Source organism: Sinocyclocheilus rhinocerous, unplaced genomic scaffold (genome assembly GCF_001515625.1).
Source record: "Sinocyclocheilus rhinocerous isolate Xijiao unplaced genomic scaffold, SAMN03320098_v1.1 scaffold430, whole genome shotgun sequence".
NCBI classification, from domain to species: Eukaryota; Metazoa; Chordata; class Actinopteri; order Cypriniformes; family Cyprinidae; genus Sinocyclocheilus; species Sinocyclocheilus rhinocerous.
This window is the reverse complement of record NW_015668442.1, coordinates 697,431-723,894: the sequence shown is the minus strand read 5'-3', so window position 1 is coordinate 723,894 and position 26,464 is coordinate 697,431. Positions and strand designations below refer to the sequence as shown.

Below are 26,464 nucleotides of genomic sequence, written 5' to 3'. Positions count from 1 at the left end.
CGCCCCACACCTTGATGCTCATGACAAGAATAGCATGTATAGTTATCTTTATTGAAGTTAATTAGGTTTAAATCGCCGTCATGCATGGATGAATGATATTTTTGCAATTTTACACATAATAATCCACGATGATCACATTACACAAAACTGAAATTGCACGTCAAAATAACACATTGTCAATATTTTTTGAGACCCCCCAAAATTTCACAGATCACGTTTTCAGGGGAGCCCATGTCTTATTAAGGGGAGCCGAGCTCCCCCTAGCTCCCCCGTAGTTCGCACCCTGCATTTAACCCTAGGTTATGTGAAAGTCAGAAATCAGAACAATTAAGATTTTTTAATGTTCAAAGCCTTATATGCTCACCAAGGTTTCATTTATTTGATAAAATACTACAGTAAAAACCACTATATTGTGAAATATTATTACAATTTTAAATCAATATTTTCTATTAGAATATTTTAAAATGTAATTTATTCCTGCGATACAAAGCTGAATTTTCAGCATCATTACTCCAGTCTTCAGTGTCACATGATCCTTCAGAAATTTGAAAGATTTCTTATTATGTTTATTATTTCTTATTATGTTGAAAACGGTTGCACTGCTTAATATTTTTTGTGGAAACCATGATACACTACCATTCAAAAGTTTGGAGAAAATAAATAAATATTTTGATTCAGCAAGGATGCACTACATTTATCAAAAGTGGCAGTGAAAACATCTTTAATGTTTATAATGATTTATATTTCAAATAAATGCTGTTATTCTATCTATTCTAATCCTGGGGAAAAAAAGGATAATGGTTTTTACAAAAATATTAATTAGCAAAAACTGAGCAGCAAATTAGAGTGATTTCTGAAGGATCATGTGACACTGACGACTGGAGTAATGCTGAAAATCCAGCTTTGCATCACAGGAATGAATTACATTTTTAAAAATGTGACCCTGGAGCACAAAACCAGTCTTAAGTAGCACGGGTATATTTGTAGCAATAGCCAACAATATATTGTTTGGGTCAAAATTATCATTTTTCTTTTATGCCAACAATCATTAGGATATTAAGTAAAGATCATGTTCCATGAAGATATTTTGTAAATTTCCTACTGTAAATATATCAAAACATAATTTTTGATTAGTAATATGCATTTCTTAGGACTTCATTTAGACAGCTTTAAAGCGATTTTCTCAATATTTAGATTTTTTTTTTTTCTTTCAGATTCCAGATTTCCAAATAGTTGTATTTCGGCCAAATATTGTCCTATCCTAACAAGCCATACATCAATGGAAAGCTTATTTATTCAGCTTTCAGATGCATTTTGCATTCAGATGCAAAGATCAATTAAAAAAAAATAAAAATAATGGACCCTTATGACTGGTTTTGTGGCCCAGGGTCACATATGTTAAAATATAGTTATCTTAGATTGTAATACTATTTCATAATATTACTATTTTTGCTGTATTTTTGATCATATAAATGAAGCCGTAGTGAGCATAAGAGTTTCAAAAAAATTTTTAAAACTGTAATTATTCCAAATTTTTAGACCGGCAATATAAAAAGAACTCTACAATGTAAGAACTTCACAAATCCCTAAAACATTAGTCAGCATCCTGATGCTGCAGGGAATTTAGGCTAGCCAGAAGAGTAGTGCCGTTTAAGCTAACTGAAGCGTCTAGCAATCTGTTTTAATTAAGAGTGCTGGCAGGAGCTAGAGGGGCATGCAGCGTTCAAAGCTTCCTTCAGCCCACAGAGAGCTGCCATCTGATCTACTGCCTCAATCATGACCCAGCATTTCACCAGGGAACTGAATATAGTGCAGAAATAAAAGTACAACTCGGGTCATGTCTGGAGTATTTGTGGTGGTCTGGATGAGGGCTCAAAACCCACTTAGACTCCAAGAAACCATCAGACTGACATGTAAAGCATGTAAAGAAGTTATTTATTCTGGTCTCAAACGTTTGAATGGTAGTTTATGAAATAGTCTTTAAAGGAAACTTTTTTACAATATGTTATACAAGTCTCAGGTGTCCCCAGAATGTGTCTGTGAAGTTGCAGCTCAAAATACCCCACAGATCATTTATTATATCATTTTGAAAATACCTATTTTGAGTGGAAGCAGAAACACGCTGTTTTCGAGCATGTCTCTTTAAATGCAAATGAGCTTCTGCTCCCCGTCCCCTTTTTCAGAATAGGGCTGTGCCTTTACAGCTCTAACCTCACTTGGCTACAAAACATCTGTTCGGTTTTGATTATCATGTCTCTCCCACTGAAATCATGCTTTTTAAACCATATTAGTTTAAACTTCTGATAGAGTTTTCTGAGCACATACATCAGAAGCACGCACACAGAAAGTGGCTGTCACACGGCATGCGAGTACTAAACAAAGTTCTCTTTCATGTCTTACTGCACTTAAACTGTCAAATACACACAAGTTTATGTTAAAAACACAAGTTACAAAAACAGTTGGTTATGTCTCTGAAGGGAAACAGCTGGGAAAGAAATGGCATTTTTACATTAGATCTGTGTGGCAGCAGCGTAATATACAGTAAATAAATTAATAAATCCACTGCTCTCTTTTCTCCTCTCAACGTGCAGATTAAGGGGCAGTAAAATTATAATAAGATCCTCTTTCTACGTCACTGGGGAAGCGAAATCTGAGTGGCTCAGTTTTTTTCTCAAGCTTGCAGAGAAAGGCTTACCAAAAAAATGTACTGGGTTGTTCTTTTTCATGATTTCTGGGTTGGTGGAAAAGTCAGATTTTCATTATATGTCACCTTTAAAACAGCCAACAATTGTGATTTACACACATTTTTTTTTTGTGTTTTCTACAATTCTGCTTGTGGATATATCATTAAATTTCTAAGTTACTAAAATAAATAAAATACAACTGTGGCTGAATGCTGATGGCACTAACCTGGCTCACTTTAACAAACTGTATGCACTAGAGGTATACAGTGCCCTCTAAAAGTTTGTCAGTGCCCTAGGCAAAGTGGGGTTTTGGACAATATCAGCACAAATCCTGGCGCAATGCATTAAAGTAATTTTAGCAATAATACTGAGCATTAATAATGATTTTAATTTAGATTACATAAAAACTGTTAATCTGTACACATCACAATCAGACTGTGATGCCTGATTACTGGATTAAATGTGACCCAGGATTTGTTTTTGAAGATTATTGGATTAGCACATATTTATAGCTTTACTAATTGAGTGCCAAATAAAGTTAGAAAACAACCAATCAGAACACGGTTTCGAGATGCTTTAGAAACAGCTGCAGTGTTTTGCTATATTCTCAATACATTTTCGTTATTAAATGTGTTCATAGTTTGTGTTGTCACATAACAAAACGATCAAAACACCAGTTTTCGCTTCCACCCTTTTAAGGGCACTGCATGCTATGTCATTCCCTAACTATGCACTATAGGATATCCCTACTTAATAGGGAATTAGTGTACACCCTAATTTAAGCAACACTATAGTATATACTCTTTATCATACTTATGTGACTCCAGTAAATACTTTCATCTTAAGAAATACTAAAATTGTAATTCTAGTGCATCCTTGAGGTGATCATATAATTATTTTTTTGTGAAAACTTAAGAGGAAAATTTAACTAGTATTTTAGGGCATACTCAAGAGGATACTAGATGCTATAATTAAAACACTAGTATACTTCAGGGGATACTACAGTGATCCTATATGCATATAAGAGAAACTACAATTGATACTAATCTGATCTATTGTGAAGTGGATGTTATAGGGAATAATCAGAGTGCATACTTAAGAGGACAATATGGTGCACTAGTTCACACTTTCACGCAAGTTCAAGCATATATCTTAGTACGTACTGCAGTGTACATGGTAATATTTTAGGTTGAATAATAAGGTTAAATTTAACAAAAGTTAATGCAATAGCTAATAAAACAAGTTCATGCATTATTAAAAAAAAGCATTAATTAACAATAGTAGAAAATTTATAAATCAACATTAACCCAGATTAATAAATGCATAAATAAAAAATACATGCATAAATACATGCATCAATAAATCAACAAATGCATGTGTAAATGCATAGATAAATGCATAAATAAATAAATGAATAGACACATAGTTCACTGTTAGTTAACAATAGTAGCATATTTATGAATTAACCTTAACCTAAATTAATAAACGCATAAAAAATAAATGAATGAATACATGCATCAATAAATTAACAAATGCATAAATCAATGTGTAAACGTATAAATAAATGCATATCTAAATGAATAACCAACTAAACAGTCACTGTTAGTTATGAATAGTACAATATTTATGAATTAATATTAACCCAAATTTATAAATGCATAAATTAAAAAGATCCATGAATACATGCATCAATTAATCAACAAATGCATGTGTAAATGCATAACTAAACAAACAAACAGATCTCTGTTTATTTCTCTGTTAGTTCATGACCTAATGCATTAACCAGTGTTAACCGACTGAAACTTATAAAGCATTACCATGAATATTTTTTTTGCCTGGCTTGAAAAAAAAAAGTTAAGTTTTCAATCAAAAAATGAAGCAGAGGTTAAGATGAAGCAAAACACAAATACTGAAGCATTCTCAATAGAAAACAGCAGAAGACACCTGAAAATGAAATCAACAGGAAGCAAGAACACAGGGAACTACCAAAAGAGCAGCATTGTGTCTGAACATCATCGAGATGGAAAGAGACAAAACTGCAGGTGATTCACAGATTTGCTCACCGAAGCCAGGTCTCAACCACACACACAGCAGGTCAACAGGCGCATGTTTTTGACAGTGCAACAGAATGCCAATCATAACGGGGACAGCTAAAAAGGGAACTGAAGTGCACGTCCTTGTGTCTCCACCGGAGTGGAATGAACAAGCTGCATCACATCACACTGCAGATAGGCCCGTCCCAGGGAGACTGACTGCATGCTGAGCTTATGGAATATAAAGTTTGACAGTGGGATTTATGATTGCGTCCCGCGCTGCAGTTTTGATACACGTAACGCGTAGGAAGACAGGACAATGTAGAAAGCTAAATCAGGTTATGAATTTTGAGGCCAGGGCTCAGCCGAAACAGGAAAACTCCAGCTAAAGTAATTACTGAAGTTAACCAACAAAAGAAAATGCTGGTGCGATCCTCACAAAGATGGGGGAAATGTTTTCTTCCAACACTACAAAGACCTGAGAAATATCATTTTTCATTTGGAACATGCTGTCAGGGGTGAAATATAGCGGCGGCGCTGCATATGGGTGCAGGTATGGAGGTTTCTGTATCAGGTGGCATAAATAAAGACTGCTGTGGGCGGCACAGGATTCGGTCCATCCCCATATCTCATTCCTCAGCTTTCTGTTCAGTCATATTCAGTGTCAAATACAGCGCCCGTTTCTGGCTCTACCTGCGACGGAGGAAAGTGAATGTGTGTGTGTGTGTTCCTTAGCCTTCAGGCTGCCTGGGAAACAAGCTTGGGTTGCTGTTGAGCGCTCATGTACCTGTAGAGACTCACTAGAGGATGGAGAACCAAAAGAGAAGGTGAGAGAGAAAGAAATGTGGTAAAGACGAGTCCAGAAGCTGCCGAGTCTCACGGTTTCTGTCACAGTGGCCCTCTCTTAAGCAGCGAGAACATGGACAGATCCGCTCACTAAATGTGTTTGATGAAAGACAGACTCTAAGGGCATTTTCACCACATTTTTCCTGGAAATACTTCAGAAATCAGATCTGGTGTGCGGTCAGGGGTTATGAATGACGAGTTATGAATGAATGAAACGCCTTTGTCCGCTTGAGAAACGGTGTCTCTTCAGCGGCTCGGTACGCTTTCAACTCTTTTTTTTTTTTTTTGTCTCGAGTAAAACACTGTATGACATTCACGTTACATGATTTGACAGATTTTTACGTAGTAAGGGCGACAGCGCACCGCATTAAAAGAAATAACATAAGCGGTTTTCATAACCGCTGGCCAAATTCAAAAACGTAACTAAAATTATATCATCTTTGAGAGCAAGGAGGCCCTACGCAGCTTGCGTACTTTGCGTATAGGGAGGATCGGCTCTGACCGCAGAGCCTGGAGGGCAAAACATCCATAGAACTGCAGTCAAGTTTTACATTTGTTTCAAGCCACGAATATTTAGATCATTTCTCAAAATAAAAAAAAAAATACAAAGATATGTGAGCAAACGCAAGTTAGGCACTTGCGATCCATATACAGCACCTGCAGCAGTATTTCAATCACTAAACTAAACGACCAATCATAGAACATTTCACTGAACTCATATTAGAGTGTTGAAAACATGATGGAGAAGATCGTTTTAATTGTAATTGAATTTCCAGAGTTGTATGATCCATCAAAAACCTCATACAGAGATATAAATAAAAAATTCAGAGCTTTTTCCGGGTAAAAATAAAAATACGTGCAAAATGTCATAGTTAACTGCGTCTAACATGAATATGACTACGCTACATAACAAACAATACAAACACAAAATGTGCGTTGCGGGTTTATTTAGTTTTTAGTAAATACAAATAATACACTGATGACAGTAAATATGGCAACGTCTGCCTCGAGACCAAGACGCGAGCAATGCCTCGACTGCACATTTTTAATGGCATCCCGGATCGTGTTTTGTTTTGTAAACAAGGCACAGTGTCATGGAGAGTTCACAAAGAGTTCGTGTTGAGAGATGAAGTGGTACTAGATCTGACTGCAGCTGCATTACACTGTAAGTAAATGATTTCATATTGCTTTGTCTGGACCATTTTATTTTGATTATGTTGTCAAAACACTCAAAACATGCAATAGCGAGGGGGAGTTTATACTGTTTCCTATGCAGTGACGTTAGCCAATCATAACAGTGGCCGATTCCTGACTGAAGTCCTAAAGGACCCACCCCTTAAAAACAGCCTGTTTCTGAGAGAGGTTCAGGTTCAGGTTAATCATTTTTCCACATATTTTATTGTTTGTTTGTTTTTTTGTGCAAAAAAACTTAAAAGTAAACCTCAAGGAATACATTAAAATAATACAAAAATCCATGTCATGACCTCTTTAAGTCGGTTCTTTTCAGTGAATATGTCAGATGAGTAAGCAAATAGGTCTGAATCGGTTTGTGATTCACTTTGAATGTTAATTAGTTTGTGGTCCAGTCCTGTTCATGATTCTGCCCGACTTGGCTTGTAATTTAGCCTGAAACAGTTGGCAATTCACTTTGAATCCATTCGTGACTTAGACCAAATTATTGTGAATTTGTGGTTCAGCCCTAACTGTTTCATGGTTCCGTCTGAGACTACCTGTGATTCCAGCTGAATCAGTTTGTAGTTCATTCTGAATCATTCATGATTCAGTCCATACCAGTTTGCGATTCAGCCTGAATTTCTTGTTGTTCAGCCCAAATCACGTTGCTATTCAACCCGAATCAGTTCAAGATTCCAAATCAGATCGCAATTCAGACTGAATCGGTTCGTGATTCAGTCAGATTTGGATCCTGGTTATTTCTGAAATTGTTGGCAGTTTAAATCAATTCATGGCTGAATCTGAATCATTTGGACAGTTCACCCACTGACTCCCTCTGTAAAACTGCTATTTAGAATCAAATCTACTGGTGTCTGATTTATGAATGAATAATTCATTTGCGATTGTTCTTTAAATAAATTTGTTAAACATGTAACCAGGTAGGCCTGATTCAGTTTTAAAATGAATTTGATGTTGATTAATTTAATCATTGTGATTCAGTCCAAAAGGTGTTTGTGTATCAGTCCGAATCAGTTTGCAATTTAGCCTAAATCAGCGTGTGAATCAGTCGGAATTGGTTTGAGATCTAGTCAGAATTAGTTTATGCTTCAGTCTGAACAATTAGCTGTTCAGTCTAAATCAGTTCATGATTCAGTCTGAATCAATTGAACAGTTAATTCACAAACTTTTGCAAGTTTAGCGCCTGCATGTGAACGACTCTGTACTGCAGGTAAAAGACATTTTCTGACCAAAAGAATGTCACAACCAAACACAAAAACATATATATCAAAACATGGCAAAAACACCCTAAGAGGCTTTATGCACTGCCCACTGGAGAGGTTTTTGGAGCCTTGTTCTGTAATGAGTCCAAAAAGCAGACAGGACATTATAATTTTGGATGTTTGAGACTTGTGTTTGGTGGCTGTTGATGAGCCCACAGGTCCAGACCTTTAGGCTCATCAAGGAAGAAAACATCATTAGCTTCATTCCGCAATAAAGAATCACTTGGATTTCCACATTAGGGTCATTTGCCACGGGGACAATTTGCTCCGGCAATACGAGAGGAAAAGAGAGCGAGAACAGAAAGAAACAAAGACTACTGTAAGTGCATGTAGGGCTGAAGTGACCTTATGAGAATTCAATCATGGTCGTCGTGCCCAGAACTATATTCTTCAATTAAACCACAGCAGCTCCTAGCTTCTCATTTCCTGTCTACATCCACTTCCTCTTCTCCATCCCTCTATTGCTTCCCTTACTTTTGACTGAAATGAGCTTTTGAGCCCCTGAAGATGTTGTTAAGCCAATTAAAAGATACAGAAATTAGCACAACTACAGATAACACGTACAAATACTGTGTAAAATAGTCCATTTTTATTGATATTAAACCATTTTTATCAATGCATTTCACTATTAAGTAAATATTTAAAAAATTAAAAAAATCTTGCCAATCACAAATTATAATAATATAATATAATATAATATAATATTTTTTTATTTATTTAATGTCATGTCAGCATCTTAGGCTATTTTTCATGGCAAAAACAATAAAAAAAAATACAAGTATAACAAATACAATAAAAACCAGCAAACAAACAAACAAACAAAAGTTATATTACACAAGATTTTTTACATTAATATATGATAAATTCTACAATTTTTCTGGCAAAATTATACTAAACTCTTTAAGTGAGTTTATAATATAATATAATATAATATAATATAATGTTTAAAAAAAAGTTTATTTTTTGGGATAGACATTTGGTAGCTCATTGGTAGTATATGTAATGATATAAATTTGTATGCATAATAATAATAATAACTGAAGTTCTTGCATCCTTAGAGACTAAGTATTTTTCAAATTTAGAAATGTTTAGTTATAAAACGCAAGATGTGAAACAGACAGGTGAGCTAGTTAGTGTCTGGAGATCCTGGTTTATGCACAGCAGAGACGGCAAATGCTTTGACATTTCCAGATCCAAATGGGACACGATTCATGGATATTCTTTTTCTCTCCTGGTTTCTTTTCCTTTGGCCATGTCAACAGTTAGTAGGAAACTAGACATGATATTTATAGTTCTACTGCCGACTTCAGGAGATCATCTCACTGTCTTTCTCTCTCTCTCTGTTTCTCTTGCTCACTCGCTCTACTCTTGGGCATTTCAACTCTCAAAAGAGAGAGACGATATACAAACAAATGTGTGTGTGTGAACTCACCCTCAGGATGTTTTGAAAAATCATGCCATGCAATATTCAATTGAGTGAGTAAACCTCTGTAGGGATGCATCCAATCCATATCTTTCAGCATTAATAACCAACAAAATGCAGTTCAATAGCATTTCTTGACTCATCGCAAACCACACAGGTGCTTTTTGCAGGTGTTTTGCCAGGTGTGAACAAATGCATTTGATTTAAGCAATTAAAAATAACACAAAATGGGCGATTCTTGGCCAGAATAATTTGCAAAGTGGACTAGACCTGCCAATAGTCAAAAGATCAGCTCTGTGAGACTAACAGGGACATGACAATGCAATAATTTACTACATTTGGAAAGTAATTCTGTCTGAGTTGCAAACTGATGCTTTTTGGGAGTTTTTTCTCTCTTTTTCTTTTCCTGAATGAAACCCAAATAGGATGTCTGAAGAGATATTGGTTATTTTCTTATTTCAGACATCACATCCCATCAGATAGAACCACTGAAGCTTAACAAGACTTCTTTAAAGCCCGTTCACACCAAGGACGATAACTATAAAGATAACGATAAAGATATAGTTTTAAAAATCGTTCTCAATGTTAAAGAATAGCAGAGTTCACACCACAGCTATAACGATAAAGGTACAGAGAAACGATATCGTTGGAATCACTTCCAGAACGATTTTTTTCAGCTGATGAAGGATAAAATCATTGACACCCAATCAGAATCCATCCTGCTATCACGAGCTGGAGAATTTAAAGCGGCAGACGAGCGTGCGCTTAGAATAAACTAAAGATATCGTCCGCTGGTGTGGACGCTAATATAGTTATCTTTATAGTTATTGTTCTTGGTGTGAACAGGGCTTTACATAAAACATAACAGTAAAATACAAAATCATTCCTCTCATAAATTACACATTTTTGAACATTTTACCGCAGATGTATTTCTTCCACTTTGCGAAAAATTTGGGTGGGTTTATTTATTGATTAGTGACGTTTACGAAGTCTAGCATCGCTATTGCTATTACTTTAACTATTAAACTCCAGAGTGTGACTCGTTTTACAATCTTCACCTGCCAGACAATAAATAAGACAGAAAACTCCCACAGATGTACACTGCAGGAGGATCCCAAGTCATATTTAGACAACAGAATATCAAAAAACACAAAACACAACGCAACCACCCAGAAAACCCTGGCAAACACATGCTTAAACCCACATTATTCTTAATTATTCTTGATCCAATTGCGTTTTTCCAAATAAGGACGTTCACAAATGTCCCTATAGTGAGATTTTGTCAAATTTAGTTCTTTCTGGGGACAAATCCCTCACTAAAGTACTGCTAAGTAAATCCACACACATACACACACGGCTCAGTCAAAGGACACCTCCACAACAACTTCAAAGCAAAAACAGTGTGTGTGTGTCCGTGCCTGTAGAGGCCACCTGCTCAGTCACCGATGCTGAAAGCAGTCTGGGATTAGAGGAGACACACACACACACACAAACATAGAGTCCAAAGACAACGCTTTTCATGTTCGCATGTGTGTGGAATACCACTAAGAGCACTGCACGCTCTTATTTTCCATCCTCAAAGACGTCTTTATTCAAAGAGAGAGCACATCAAAACAGTGGAGTCATGGGGAAATCTCAGATGGGCTCGAGTGATCAGACTAATGCACAGACTCTATTACGAACTCGCAACAATCAGCGCTGCCTTTGAACCTCCGTCCCATTACAGGATTTGCGTCGTATCAAAAACGCTGCGGCATTTCCCGCTCGATAAAGAGCGGCACGACGTTTAGACTGTGTGTTGCGTGTACCTTTAGTGCTGAGGTTTTTAGATGTCAGCTCCAGTGTATTTAGCGTCTCCGTGCCGATATTCTCCAGGGTGAGAGTCAGCTGCTGCGTCTCTCCGTTAAACAGCTGCAGGGACACGCTGGTGGACAGGTCTTCACTGGACAGATGAGCCGACCTGGACCAAGAGAAAAAATACACAGCATAAAACCATTCAATGTTCATTAGGGGTGTAAATAATAGCTTTGACGACAATTCAGCTGTGTTTTATTAAGAAATGTGATGCATAATGACATTCTGTCACAATTTGATGTGATTTTTAAAATGTTGGCATGATTCTAAATGCATAAATGTATAAACTTCGAAAGACATGCTGGGGACACAAACATAAACGCAGGGACAATTTAAAACATACTGTGAAAATTGACCAAAAAAAAAAAAAGTTTCACTTTAAAAAGTTCAAAAAGTTATCATGGACTTTTGATTGCTTTGGATAATAATAATAACGCAATAATTTCAGAGTGTACCTGTGGAGAAAAGTGTCTGCTAAATAAATAATTGCAAAACACAGGGTTATTATTATAGTAATTATAATCAATTATTAATTTGCATATTCATTACACTGAAATCGCATTCTCAGATTGAAGCCTTTATATCCCTAATGTGTAAATAAATAAATATGCAAATTGCTAAGTAAATGAATAAACAAATAAGTAAATAAAGTAAATAAATGATTTGGGCAGCTAGTCAAAGAAGTATTGTGGAAGTATAAAAACTAGTAAAACTTATTTTTCAAGCTTACATCTCAATAACATATCAATCACCAATAAAATCTTAAATAATAATAATTTTGCTTCTTAAATCACACTAAACATATTTTCATGTTGATCCGGCTAATGCACATCCTACAGGACTATCATAAAGACCTGCTGATGGCGATGTCAATAAGGTCAATGGCTCTTTTAATTGAAAGGTGGAACCTTCTTTTCTACAGCCGCTTTTCAATTAAAAGAGTCAATTGCCTTATTAGGGCTTCGCCTTAGTGATTTCTCGTGTGGCTTGTCTTCTTATATCACCTCTAGTTTGGCAATGCCATCTAGTTGATCGAGAGCGAAAGCAAGCTGCAAACTTCAGATTTATCATTATAACAGTCTTCAAAATTAGGGAACACGCTAGGGCTTGAGAAAAACCCTTAAAATAAACAGTCCATTTAAAAAAAAGTGTGCTGCCAATGTTCTATTCCATCAATTTCCCCTCAACCGCTGTGTTTGTTCCACTCAGGGAGCCTAAACAACCTTTAGTCAATTGCTTAAAAAGTTTGAATCCATTTTTCATGTCTTCGTACTGTGCACTTTTTGTCTAAGAGCATCTAGACTGATGTTTGGCTCTAAAAACCTTTAAGAAGCTCAGAAGAAAGTGAAAGAATGAAAAATAAGTGCGGACAGTCAAGCCGAAAAGAGTACTTCATGGTTGTTTTCTGAAATATCAATTCACAACACAACATTTGCATAAATCGACTAATTTGTCTGTCATAAAAAAAGACAAAGTTTCCTTCAGGAAAAATTGAAGCCGAAAAGAGTACTTCATGGTTGTTTTCTGAAATATCAATTCACAACACAACATTTGCATAAATCGACTAATTTGTCTGTCATAAAAAAAGACTAAAAGTTTCCTTCAGGAAAAATTTAACAGTAAAAAGTCAAAAACTTTAGTTTTCAAGAGGGTAAACACAATGCATATGAACATTCAAGAGAGAATAAACTATGAAAAAGGCAACTGACAACTTACATTTCTACCACTACCACATTTAGAGTTACACATTCTCCCATTCATTTTTATGAGTGCTTCGTCTTCTCCCTCTTATTATGTCTCTGACCCAACCTTTATTCCAGCAGAGCCACACTAAACAAACCAATTTCATTTCATTTCATTCTGACTGTCATTTCAGACTGCCTCATTCATGTTGAAGAATAATATTTTTAATGTACTTGAGAATGAATATGTTTACAGCAGCCTCTGCAGAGCTAAATATGATTAAAATGACTGACAATCCTGTCAAATGGAATATAAGGTTGTGAATGTATATGTGTGTGTGTGTGTGTGTGTGTGTGTAGGCCTATAAGGAATTACTGTAATTAGCTATTGCTTTGGGATCATCCAGCGCCTTCTGCCAAAATCTTCTCAAACAAACCATATTAAAGAAAAAAACTAAAAGAGTTGGGGGGGGTAGAAAGATAGTATTTTGCTGTAATGAATGTATAAAAGTGTGCAAAATGGTAAAAAAATGAAAATTAAAAAAAGAGAGAAATTTGTTTTGTATTGTCGCTGAATACAGACAGAGAGATTATGAAGGGAAGAAACATATAAAGATAAATGGGAGAAACTGTAACTCAATTAATTATTAAGTCAATTAATTATTAAGTAAATAATTAATTAATTATTAACTCAATTAATTATCAATTAAGTGTATTTTTATTTTTTATTTTTTTTTGTGAGGAACACACTGAAATTTCGACTCTTAAACCAAATATGGTAAAATTGGTACACCTGTATTACCTAGACATGCTTTCACAACAAAGAAAAAAAGTGTTGTGGCACATTCTGGTCAGATGTTAGTAAATCATGTTGATGTGTTGAACTCCACCTGTGGTTCCTCTGCTAGAACACCTGTGTGAACTTGTGGCAAACTGACAATACTATAATACTAACAATACGACAATACAATGCTTTTGTAACTTTAATAAAGATTCAGCTTTAATTTATACAGTCAAATATCCAATGCTGTTTTACGTTTCATTACTTTATTCAATTTCTGTACCTGAAAACTGTTTGACCTTCCTAAAAAAAACCTGAAAATCACTGTTTATTTTAATTGTAGCTTTACTCTATTGTATTTATTTGTGACCCTGGACCACAAAACCAGTCATAAGAGTAAATTTTGAGATGTATACATCATCTGAAAGCTGAATAAATAAGCTTTCCATTGATGTATGGTTTGTTAGGATAGGACAATATTGAAAGCAAAAGCATGTAATTCCCAGTCGTGTATTGGGAATGCAGTCTTCCTGAATTTTGGACAACAGAATAATCTAGTTCTTGTGCCAGCAAACTTTATTCAAGTAATACAAAACCTTTGTACTTTGTAACGAACAGTTTCTCTTTTAAAAGGCGTTCTTATAAAGCGATTCTTCTGGTACAATTAATGTGACATTTTATGTCGTATTAACTAAAAACACGATCCAAAGAGTCCAGCATTTTAGTGGTTACTCTTAAAGGAATGTTCTGGGGTGAATATAAATTAAGCTCTCTCAACTGTATTTGTGACCCTGGACCACAAAACCAGTCACAAGGGTAAACTTTTTTTAAATTGAGATTTATAAATCATCTGAAAGCTGAAAGCTTTCTATTGATGTATGGTTTGTTAGAATAGGACAATATTTGGCCGAGATGCAACCATTTGAAAGTCTGGAATCTGAGGGTGCAAAAAAATCTAAATATTGAGAAAATCGCCTTTAAAGTTGTCCAAATGAAGTCTTTAGTAATGCATATTAATAATCAAAAATTAAGTTTTGATATATTTACGGTAGGAAATTTACAAAATATATTCATGGAACATGATCTTTACTTAATATCCTAATAATTTTTGGCATAAAAGAAAAATCGATAATTTTGACCCATACAATGTATTTTTGGCTATTGCTACAAATATACCCCAGCGACTTAAGACTGATTTTGTGCTCCAGGGTCACATTTGTGCTGTTGCTTGTAGTTAGATAGATTATTCTTATTTTCTTTATTTTTATTTGATAGTATAGTTTTTTTCCCTAAACATAGCACATACCGAACCGTACCGAAACCTTGACTCTAAAACCGTGATACAAACCGAACCGTGAGTAAGTTGAACCGTTCCGCACCTAATTTTTATGCTATATATATTTTTAATTATATAATTTTTATTATGATTATTACTGTCATATGACATACACAACACAATGGTAGCATAGTCAAACAATCACCATATTATCCTTGCTTTTATGTGTGCCAATACATTTTAATTTCTAGGTTTTTTTTTCCATAATTTTTTTTTTACTTTTCTTTAATCAATTATATTTTATTACATTTAGATCTGCAAAGCAAAACTTTGTTACCTAAAATTTTAATCTCCAAAAAAAATCTAATATGCCTTCACTGGTTCATCGGTTCTAAAACATAATAGAAAATTACAGAGAATATTAATGAAATCAAAATCATTTACCTGTTACTTAATATATAAATAATAAATTAAAAAATTATTAGCACACATAAAAGCATATTATTTTAATCATAATAATAATAATTTTAGTTAAAATTCTTTAAACTATTACAATTAACAATGTTATTATTAACATTAACATATTATTATTATGTAATTATATTATTTAATATGAATTTTTATTTAAATTCTATTTTAAATACATTTTTTATTTTAGTACATACACGTTTATTTATTTTAAATAAAATAAATACACTAAAATGTATTTAAAAAAAATATTATTTCATGGTAAGTATACTAACAAATAGATTTACATATTTGCATACTTTATGTACATATTCTAAACTGGTATACTTAAAGTCTGTTAAATTGGAACAACTCATTTTGTACTTAATGCACTTTAATTGTGAGGAAGTAGTGCTGCAGTCCAACTAAAGGTATACTGAAGTATATTTGATTGTGCTAAAGTGGAACTATTGCAAGTATACTTTAGGTACACTTTAAATATCTCGCATTTAAAGACCAATATTATTTTAAACGCATACAATCCTCATCACTAGTGGCATTAAAACACATTTTAGGCTTAATATTAGAACATGTGCATTGTGCACACGTACGTAGTACGCCAAATAAAGTTTCATTTTAATTTTATATCATTAAGTCTCGAACGATATGCCAGTAAACAGATTTGAACTATACTTGGTATGAAATAAATATATTACATTTTACTAGGGTATGAGTACTATTGTCACATGGCTTAAAACACTTATTAAAACAATTACCTTAATAATCTTTTATGTGCTTTGAAGAACCAACAAAGTTTGTGGAAGTTTACTGCAAAACATTGCTACCTGTTAGGCTGATAAAAACCTCTGCAATCCTGACTCCCAAAACCTGCCAACAGCAGCCAGCCAATCACAACAGATTCTCTGCCAGCACTTTATTTTTGTGTGCAATATGCATCAGGTCTCTCTCTCTTTCTGTCTCTCTCTCTCTCTCTCTCTCTCTCTCTCTCTCTCTCTCTCGAATTGGCGATATTTGAGAAAAGGGTTTAGCGATTTCTAATTATTGGGGGGACTAGCCCCCCTCAATGTCTACGGTGGTTATCGCCCTGATCAGACATGAAAATATGTTGTGGCACTATCGTGCAGTCTGTAATGATATGACGTTAGTTAGCAAATATTAGCGATTTTTTTGCAAACATTTCTTTGAGTAACATGACCGTAAATATGAACTCACAATTGAATGTAACATAAAACTGATGTTTTATGTTGAAAAAACTGATTGAAAAAACTGAAAAAACAAAAAAATGATTACTTTTCGTTAAAATCTTTATTAATGCCAAAAATGCTTACATTTATGTGTCTTTTTGTTCGCTCGGGCAGCCATGTTGCCGCTGAAGCCGGTTTACGCTGAGATAATTCATACCCCTTCGTTTGAAGTGTGGTCCCGAAAAATCTTCGTTTGAAGGGCTGTCTGGCCCTTCCCCTACCCCTCCAACCAAAAGAGAATTGAGACACCCCTACCCCTTCACGTGAACGCGCGAAACAGAGGGGGAGGGGAAAGGGGAAGGGCTAAGGGGTAGAATTTGGGATTGGGCCTAAATGTTCAGCTGTTTCTCGTTTTATAAAAGAATATTCACTGGTCTATTGTTTTTTTAGCACTGATGCACTGATGTAGTCAAACTGAACCCCATTTACCTACAATTTAATATTAGCACCCTATTTAATTAATGTACTCAGTATTTACTCTATATATGCACATTATACTATAAGAAAAAAAAACTGAATGCATATTCATGAGTCCCGCTGAATAATCAGTTTCAGTTCAGATTTCAGAAGTTAAATTGCAGTTTTATGTTGTGTTTAAGGTGTTGTAAAGCTCACCGTTGATTGTGATGTTGCCTGCGGTGCGAGGAACTCCAACCAGAGTAACCGGATAGAGGCCAGACTCCGCTGGCAGAGACAGAGCAGCAGGAAGAGACTCAAAATCTACACCTGATGTCAACAGACCCTGACAAACACAATCAGAGTATACAGCGGTCAGTATATAGTAGAATTATTTCTTTTATCCATAATGGCAGCATGAATGCTCTGCTTAACATCTCCTTTTGTGTTCCATGTAAGAAAGAACACAAGGATGAGTAATTAATGACAGAATTTATCATAATTTGATTTGTTTTCAGTTTAATACCAATGAAATAATAATAATAACAATTATTATTATTATTTACTAAATGGTTTTATTTATTAGTATTAAACTAAAAATGTTAAAATAAATAAATAAAAAATAAAGAAAGAAAAAATAGATATATAAATATAAAAACAAATAAAAAATAAAGTAAAAAAAAAAACATTTAAAAACACATTTAAATTTTAAATCAATTTAAAAATTAAAAATCAATTTAAAATAAATCAATTTAAAAATCATAATAATTATTATTTATTGAATTGTTTTATTTATTGGTATTAAACTGAAATTTTTTTAAATAAATAAATTGATAGATAAATATAAAAATAAATAAAAATAAAGTTTAAAAAGCATTTTAAAATACATTTAAAATAAATACAATTATATTTACATTTGCATTAAATAAAATTGATAAATTAATAAAAAATCAATTTCAAAATCAATAAAAAAAATTTATTTATATTATAAATCTTAACACTGTGGGGGGGAAGAGCCTGTATTGTATTATTAGCTCAATAAATCGTGTCAATAATAATGTATTGCTGCTCAGCACCTGTGGAATTTAGTGTTCAAATTGTTCTCTTTTTCTTGTTTTTCTCCTTTTCTCACTTATGGTGTTTTCTCACCAAAGGAGAAAAAATGCAATTAAAAAACAGATTAAATGTAAAACAAATGCAGCCACCGACAGATTTTCAAGGACAGAATCAGAATGTCACGCGCATGTGGATGTTATTAAAAGATAAAACACACGCACACAAAACAAATCATTCAATGTCCTCGGAGCAAAAAGGTGACGATTAACATAAACGGCACGTGACATTTTCACAATCCAGCACTTCAGTTAACACATTTAAAAAAAACGCATATATTTAGCAGATACAGCAAAATAGCAAATCTCTAAAATAACAAGCATATATAATAACAACCTAGCAGCGAATATGTTGTTTGGCATTTTAATTTTCCAATTTCAACTTCCTAATTCAGGCTTTTTTTTACAGAATACATGAAAAGTAAACGATAACAACAAGAGAATAAAGAGATGCAGAAACAAAGCAGAATGAGAAGACAGTAATAGACCAATGAAAAAACAACTGGTGACAGACCATGGTTTGAGATTTTTTTGGTTTTCTTTATCTTCTCATTTCTTTTTTTTTACTCCAAACATCACATAATCAATCATCCTGATATCAATCTGATATGGAGGAGATGAAATCACTCCCAGCGTGCTCTCCCCATCACCCATGGAGAAAATTGCTCTTGTTCACAGCACTACAGAGAAAGGAAACAGCGTTAGCAGAATCACAGCGGCAGATGAGAGCGAGAGACAGAGACAGATTGAAAACGAGACGCTTACACCTTCCTCGTGGAGGTGAGGGCCGATTATTACCGTGCCCTGAGAAGTCGAGCTGCTCTCCGCGGAGAGTTTTCCCGCTTTCTATTCATACTCCAGAAATCATTCAGACTCCACCAAATGTGCTTTACGGGATTTTTATCATATTAGCCTGAATGAAACCATTAAACTCTGGACTCAACAGGAAAGAATCAAGAATTTTCCATTTCTCCTGATATCCGATATACTCGGTGTCCAATGTCTCTGTGACATGAAACTTTCATATCTAAAATATATTGTAGAAACTTAATTTTCTGTAAAGCTGCTTTGCAATGACTTGTATCGTGAAAAGCGCTATAAGAAAACGAATGAGTAATATATTAAATTCATATGGTAATTAGGATCAATTTTGAACCTGAAAAAAATATTTACAATTTTAAATGCTTTTTCCATTTCTAAATAGCTACTAAAATACAATAAATAAAATAAAATGTAAATGATGAATAAGACTATACACACACACACACACACACACTAGGGCTGGGACGATAAATCGATGCAGTATCGATTCATGGATCGATTCTGAGATTTCCCGAAAGCATCGCATTTCCTCTGGAATTGATTCTGAGCTTAGTTTTGAACAGCAGATGGCCCTGCATGCTTTAGAAACAGCCGTACTCTGCTTGTTTCCAAATCCTTACACACACTTGAACCTAAAATAATCATTCATAAAATTCGAAAAGGTTGAAGCGAATCACAAGGGTGTTCACAGTGGGCTGTGTTTACATTAATCTCGCGTCATAAAAGCGTTCTGAGCCGAGGTGAAATTACAGACTCAGCTGAATGCACACGCGCTCTTCTTCGTGAGCATTTGAGTGTGCGGATAAAAACTAGATTAGAGCGCCATCTTCTGTTAAAGTCTGAGCTCAGAGTCGATTCCAGAGGAATCGCGATGCATTCGGAAAATCTCAGAATTGATCCATGAATTGATTCTGCATCGATTTATTGTCCCAGCCCTAACACACACACAAATAAACATGAGGTGTAAACATTAGCAAACGACACTTTTAGCCAATATTTAAAAAATGAAGCCTTTGGCTTTGTTGACATGTTTTTGGATGGGGAGGTTTTGCAGAGATGGTGTAAGGCTGAAGGGATGATGGCCATCTAATCCAGTGTCTGTCAATAATCCAGTCTGACTGAAGTTAGTAAAACGTCTGCAATAACTTACAGCAACTTTATCAACTCCACTATCCAGACAGACAGTAGAAACATGAACTCAAAGATCTCTCATTCAGACCCTGAACAACTGAGCAGCTTTGCAATAAAGACACATAGTAATGCAATTAAGGATGTATTGTTTAATGTAGTCTAAAATACTAACCTCTAAAATACTTTACAGGTACTGAGTAAAATCTCATGTTATGTGGAGGGTCTCAGTATTGTATAAGCCATATTTTGAAATACCTCATTTGCATTTCCTTTTTGAAAAGGTTAATTAGCTCGACAGCTAATGCTAACAATCTGTTCTTTTCTTTTCTGGTCTGGATGTCTAACGGCAGACTCTCATCGGCTGCTACAAAGACCCTGTGGAAATATTTGCTCTTCGTGTCTTTTTTCCCTGTTCCACCAGACAAAAATTATACAAGCCATTTTCAAAAGCACCGTAACATAATCATAGGCACTTAATTAAACCAAGAGTGAATGAAATTAATACCTAGAAGTGAAATATTTTCAAAGCAGTTTCATGAACGGACATTAGAAAATGAGAGATGCATCTGAAGGCATTAATTAAATTTTTATTTTATATATATTAAATATGTTTAAGTAATACATATATCTAAATATTTTTATAATAAATAATTTATATATATATATATATATAAAATGTTTAAATATAATTAATTATATTAATAATATTAAAACATAATACTGATAATACAATATAATATAATACAAATACTGCTAATTATTAAATATTAAAAATACATCTTTAAAATCAATATAATTTAAATAAATGTATTTTTTATTTATTTTATATTATTTTTTGTTATTATTTATTATATATAAAGAAAACTTATAGGCCTAGTAGCCATGAAGATGCTGAACGAACAGACAACATTGAGATATTTTGGATGTATAGTGTGCTTGACATGAGGTCAGCAGTAAGGTCACACTGGTTCATCCTGGCACCATCCGCGGTGCCATCTGACACAGGTTATGGAGTTTTATAGGGTCTCATGCTGATCCCATCTGGGGCAGATCTGGGCATGTCTGGAGAACACAACTCACCTATGCAATCATTTTTCCTTTAACACAAATACACATCTACAGTTAAGTCCATCCCTGGTGAGAAAGGACAAAAACCCCTTCTGGATTGGAGTTTAACCTCTAGCTGGAGCGCACACCTGTGCCCTGAGTCTGCGGGTGTGATGCTCTAATGGTTATGGATCAGAGCTGCTAACATAAAGACAGTAGATTCAGTCCAACCGTCACTAAAATCACAGACCTGCTCCATCACTATCCTACCCTTGAGAAAAGAACTTCACCCCTGAATTGCTCCTAAAATAGTTTTTTGGATGAAAAGTGGGTATTCAGCTCCTTTGGAGAATACAAATATAGCTCTGTTCTAAAACTCAGCAAGCTGCCTACCTAGAGAGCGCTTTAAGGCATCACTGGTCTGCTATAGATGTGAAATGTTAAGAATGTATTGCCGTGAGTTTTTTTATATTTTTGAAAATGATATGAAATGACTGAAAAAAAATATAATATTTCATAAAAAATAACTACAACAAAGCAAAATATAAACATTACAAAATAAAATAAAACACAAAATACAAAAATGAAAAATACAAATATAAATCGAGTAAAAGGAAAATATAAAATACAAAAATTAAAAACAATATTACAATTGCAAATAAAGGAAATAATAAAAAAAATAATATAAATAATATAAAATTGTTTTTATTTTTAATTTTATAAAAATATTTGTAATACAAAAAATTTAATCTGATGCACCTCAATGGAAAGAAACGTTGATAAAATTCTAAGATAGAATAGAATAGAATACTAAGGCACCTCAATAATACCAAGAAGAGAAACATATAAATAATAATAAAAATGAGAAACATATAAATAATAATAAAAATGAACAAGATTAAAATAAAAATAAAATAAAAATGTAAAATAAAAATTACAAAAATAAAATAAAATACATATAAAATAGAACTGATTTTATTTTTAATTTAATACAAATATTTGAAATCAATACAAGGCATTTTAGCCATTTTTATTTACCAAAAATAAACAGCTCAGATGGAAAACGAGAATGTTTCTGACATGAACAGCCTCTCAGAAGGCAGCTGTCTATGTAGAAAGCAGACAACAAAGCAGCACTAGAAGAGCCAGCATTTTATACGTGATTACGCTGGTTTCTTAGCGTCTCCACATGGCTGGATTCTGATAATTTGGTCTCATATGAGAGGCCCATTATAGTGTCAGGAAGACACTGTAACCCCTCTCCCACATTTACACAAACCGTCCCCATCTTTTCAGTGTGCTTCTGCCTCCATTCCCCTGTCATTATGGGCAGGTCGGGGTGACATTCTACGGCCTAAATGGCCCTCAAGCCACCAATAAGCGGCACAGTTTCGTTTCAGCTGTCTGGGTCGAACTCTAAAGTGCAGTTAATATGTAAAGAGGAAAACACAAAAATATTTTTGGCAATGAGATTTACATTACAATCCCATTGCTTGGCGCAGTGGCTAAATCACAAAGCAACACAATGAACACACCGTGCCCTGACTAGGTGCAGTGTGACAAGTTTCCAGCACAATTTTACTGCCCTCACTGAGAGCAAAATGCCATAAATAGGGACAAGACCTCTATAAATTAAGCAATTAATTTTTTTAAGAGATCTCCATAGTGCTCAATACCACTTTTTATGCTTCAAATATAAGTGCTCATGCATAAAATCTGTTTCTAGCATTTTCTCTTACAGTGATCAACATAAAGAGTAACACCATAAAGCCTCTGCAGGGTTCTGATGTAAGATCTTATTTTCTACCATAATTCGGACATTAAAGTGTCAAGCACAGGTTTTCTGAATCTTTGCTAAAGTAATTAAACCAAAGAGCACATGCACTTAGAAAGCTAAATGTCTCTTCTCTTCTATATGAAGATGAAGATGTGAGTGTGTATAATGGACTCCCTCTCTTTTTCTCATGCTTAATTACAAAAAGTAAAAAATATACAATAAAAAAAACAATAAAAATAAAATAAAATAAAATTTTGCATTTTTTCCTGATAGCAGCAATAAGAACTTAAAATGCTCTATCATTTTTGGCCGTACAGATGATAATTTAAATGACAGAAAAATATATTTCATAAAAATAACTGCAATAAAACAAAATAAAAACAATTAAAAAAGTAAAATAAAACACAAAAATAAAAATATGTAAATGTAAATGTAAAGTTATGAATAAAATATTTTTTATAAAATTATATAATAAACAATAAATTACAAAAAATTAAAACAAAAGTAAAATTATGAATAAAATTATATTATTTATTATTTAATTTTATTTCAATTGATTTCCAGGTCATTTTTACCCTAATTAAAGGGCATTTTTCCCTAACCATATTAAATGCATGCATCATCTTTCGTATCAAATTCTTACATTTTATTAATAATTTCACTTAATACAAGACGACAATATAGGGCTGTTACCAATCAAATGAAATCAGTATCTACAAAACTGATCTTTCCACTGCAGAAGAAACAGAAGTGAATGGAGTGGCATTCAGATGCATTTACACAGACAGTTCAATGTAAATGAAATGTAGCACGAATGCATACACTGCAAAATTATAACAGCATAAATAATCTTGTGAGCTTGGTGTTTTAAAATAGTTTTTTTTTTTTTTAAATATACAAATATGAAATGTTGGAAAAAATGCAAAGATAAGCTACTATGAAAGTATGCCTTCAAACCATGCCTTCAAACGATTCGTTCAGACTGCTGGTTCATTCAAGAATGAACGGACCACTGAATCATTGACTCAAATGATTCAAAATTCAAAAACGCAAATCATTCAGTGAGGAAACGCCGCTGTGTGTTGCTCAGAGATGTGCGACTGTTCTGCTGTGATCTTTGTTTGGAACTATTTTCATTAACCAAATCGAGCAAAAACAGTCAACGTTGACAATATATACTTTCAATAAATTCAAATATTTAATTCAAATGTATATTAACAACTCATTTTAACTCTTGTATAACATGTCAAATTTGCTATCGTGGTTTCCAGGAAAACTTCACTCTATTGGTCGTGTCATGTTGCTTAATAGGCTGTATGTTATAAATATAAAAACTAAGTTACATTTTTATGTTTCTTCTGTGGGCAGTTGTGTTCATTTGTTTTAATTTCTCAATTGAAATTTGTTTTAAAATTGTTTCACATACACACAGGCTGCGTGAGCCTCAACTGGCACGACCTTGTTGTTACTGTTGATTATCCATCATCAATTGCCGTTTACTAGTGTTGGGGTACTCGGACTCGAGTCCGGTCTCGAGTACAGTTTTTTAAAGGACTCAGACTTGTCACGGACTCAGATGCATTTTTACTCGGACTTGACTCGGACTCGAAAAATATGTCTGAGTCCAACCGAGTCCAGGGACAGTTGACAGAAATTTCACTGACTCAATGCATTATCGCACCTAAAACGCGTGGAAAACGCTAGGCGTACCGCTTTCTGCTTTTTTCCAAAGCGTTCGGGCGCTTGCGCTCCGGAGGCGTCTGCCGTTGCTAAGCAACCATGACCTGCGCTCTCCACGAAGATGCTGAAGTTTCAGCAAAGGATAAATGGATTTGCAGCACTAAAAATCGCTTGCAGTAGCTCCGCTACTAAATTTATTTAAAAATGGCTATCCCTGTACAGTTATGATCAACTGTTCCTTCATCTTGGCTGAGCTTTCAATGTTGTTACAGGAAAGGATGAAGCTGATTGGTTGGTTCTTGTCACATGAAAAGTTGTTCTGAAAAGTTTAAATGTTTTTATTTCAATGCGGCGCGGACGCGCCAGGAAAAAATGAGCGCGTCGCACCGCGTGCGCGTCACTTTCATTATGAGCGCGCCTGCCACGCGTCTACATTTGAAATAACGAACTTGAGCGTGCAAAAGGCGCGATATGTGAACGCGCCTCTCAGTCAGCCTGCGAATGCAGAGTTCTCTTTCGCTTAAGTTCTCTTAAGTTCTGTTATTGCTACACACTTACACGAAAAGTTATGTCAAAATGCCCGTCTTGGAGACTATTCATGTAAATGCAGTCGGTTTTGTCTTAAGTGAACTTGAACAGTTGGGAGAAATACAGATGTGTCAAAATATTTGATCTATACGTCAGATCTTAAAGCAACAGCGTAAACCTACAGCCGCCGACTGAGTCATAAATGTTAATCAAACAAAAGAAAAGGAGAAAATCACTCACTGCTCTTGACTGAATCACTTATTAACTTGAATAAGAATCATCTATATTTAATGCATACAGTGAAAAAAAAACTATTTGATTTGTATTTTTGAGTAATATATTTATTTATCATTTAGCTTGTAAGTAATACTTGGAGTGTTTACTTGCCTTCAGTAAGCTTGAGAATGTTTTATTACATTAGCTGATTATTTTTTGCTTTTGTATTAATGGCAGTTTCTAGCTTCAAAGAAAAATAATTTTTCTAACATCTTTGAGGCAATTGTTTTTATGGGTCCAAAATCACCTTGGGTGTGCATTATTTTCTAATAATGCAACGGCCCGTCATCAATTATTCCTTACATACTGTAATTTATTGTAATTAATGTAACTATAAATGCATTCAAAAATAAAACAGGTGTGAGTTGGCTGTGACTTATGGAAAGTATATGTACACTGAAAAAAGTTTTTCAAGCAGTACTTAATCCAATTAATAATTTGTCTTTCAATTAAATTTACCATTATTTGTTTTATTTTTCAAGTAATATTTTTTAGTTCAAAACATTGATATATATAAATATTTTTCATTAAGAGCTCAGCTAAGACATATTTGTTTTGACAAATGTTTCTTCTTTAATGGTTCAAACACTGATGAATAAAATAAGTAGACACAAACTAATTTTGATTATTAAAAATTCATATTTCATTAAAAATCGTACAAATTATATAAAGATAGTTTTTTATTGAGATAAAATGTGCATTTTCTGCCCTTAAGGTCCCATTCACCAAGATACCTAGGCTACTCCTTTACCCCCACCCTTGAATTTATACATTTACTTTAACGATTAATAAAGTCCCGCCCTTTAATTTTTCACATTCTAAAACCTGTTTCACTCTGAAATATGTCACAATACATAAATCAATTCAGCCATAACTTCTGTTACATGACTTTAAGTTTGCTAAGCAAAGCAGGACACTAATTATTAATCAAAAATCAAAATGGCAAGATGC

The 26,464-nt window shown here is 34.1% G+C and overlaps 1 protein-coding gene across 1 annotated transcript in view; it reads right to left on the bottom strand.

Annotated features, from left to right (window-relative positions):
- The window catches only part of LOC107734018 (trafficking protein particle complex subunit 9-like), a 181,729-nt gene that overhangs the window by 75,580 nt on the left and 79,685 nt on the right, over positions 1 to 26,464 (bottom strand). Inside the window, exons 12-14 of the mRNA XM_016545874.1 lie at positions 17,360 to 17,486; positions 16,325 to 16,367; positions 11,248 to 11,399 (exon numbers count right to left, since the gene is read on the bottom strand). Of these exons, the coding sequence (XP_016401360.1) occupies positions 11,248 to 11,399; positions 16,325 to 16,367; positions 17,360 to 17,486 (322 nt within the window). The remainder of the gene's footprint in view (positions 1 to 11,247; positions 11,400 to 16,324; positions 16,368 to 17,359; positions 17,487 to 26,464) is intronic.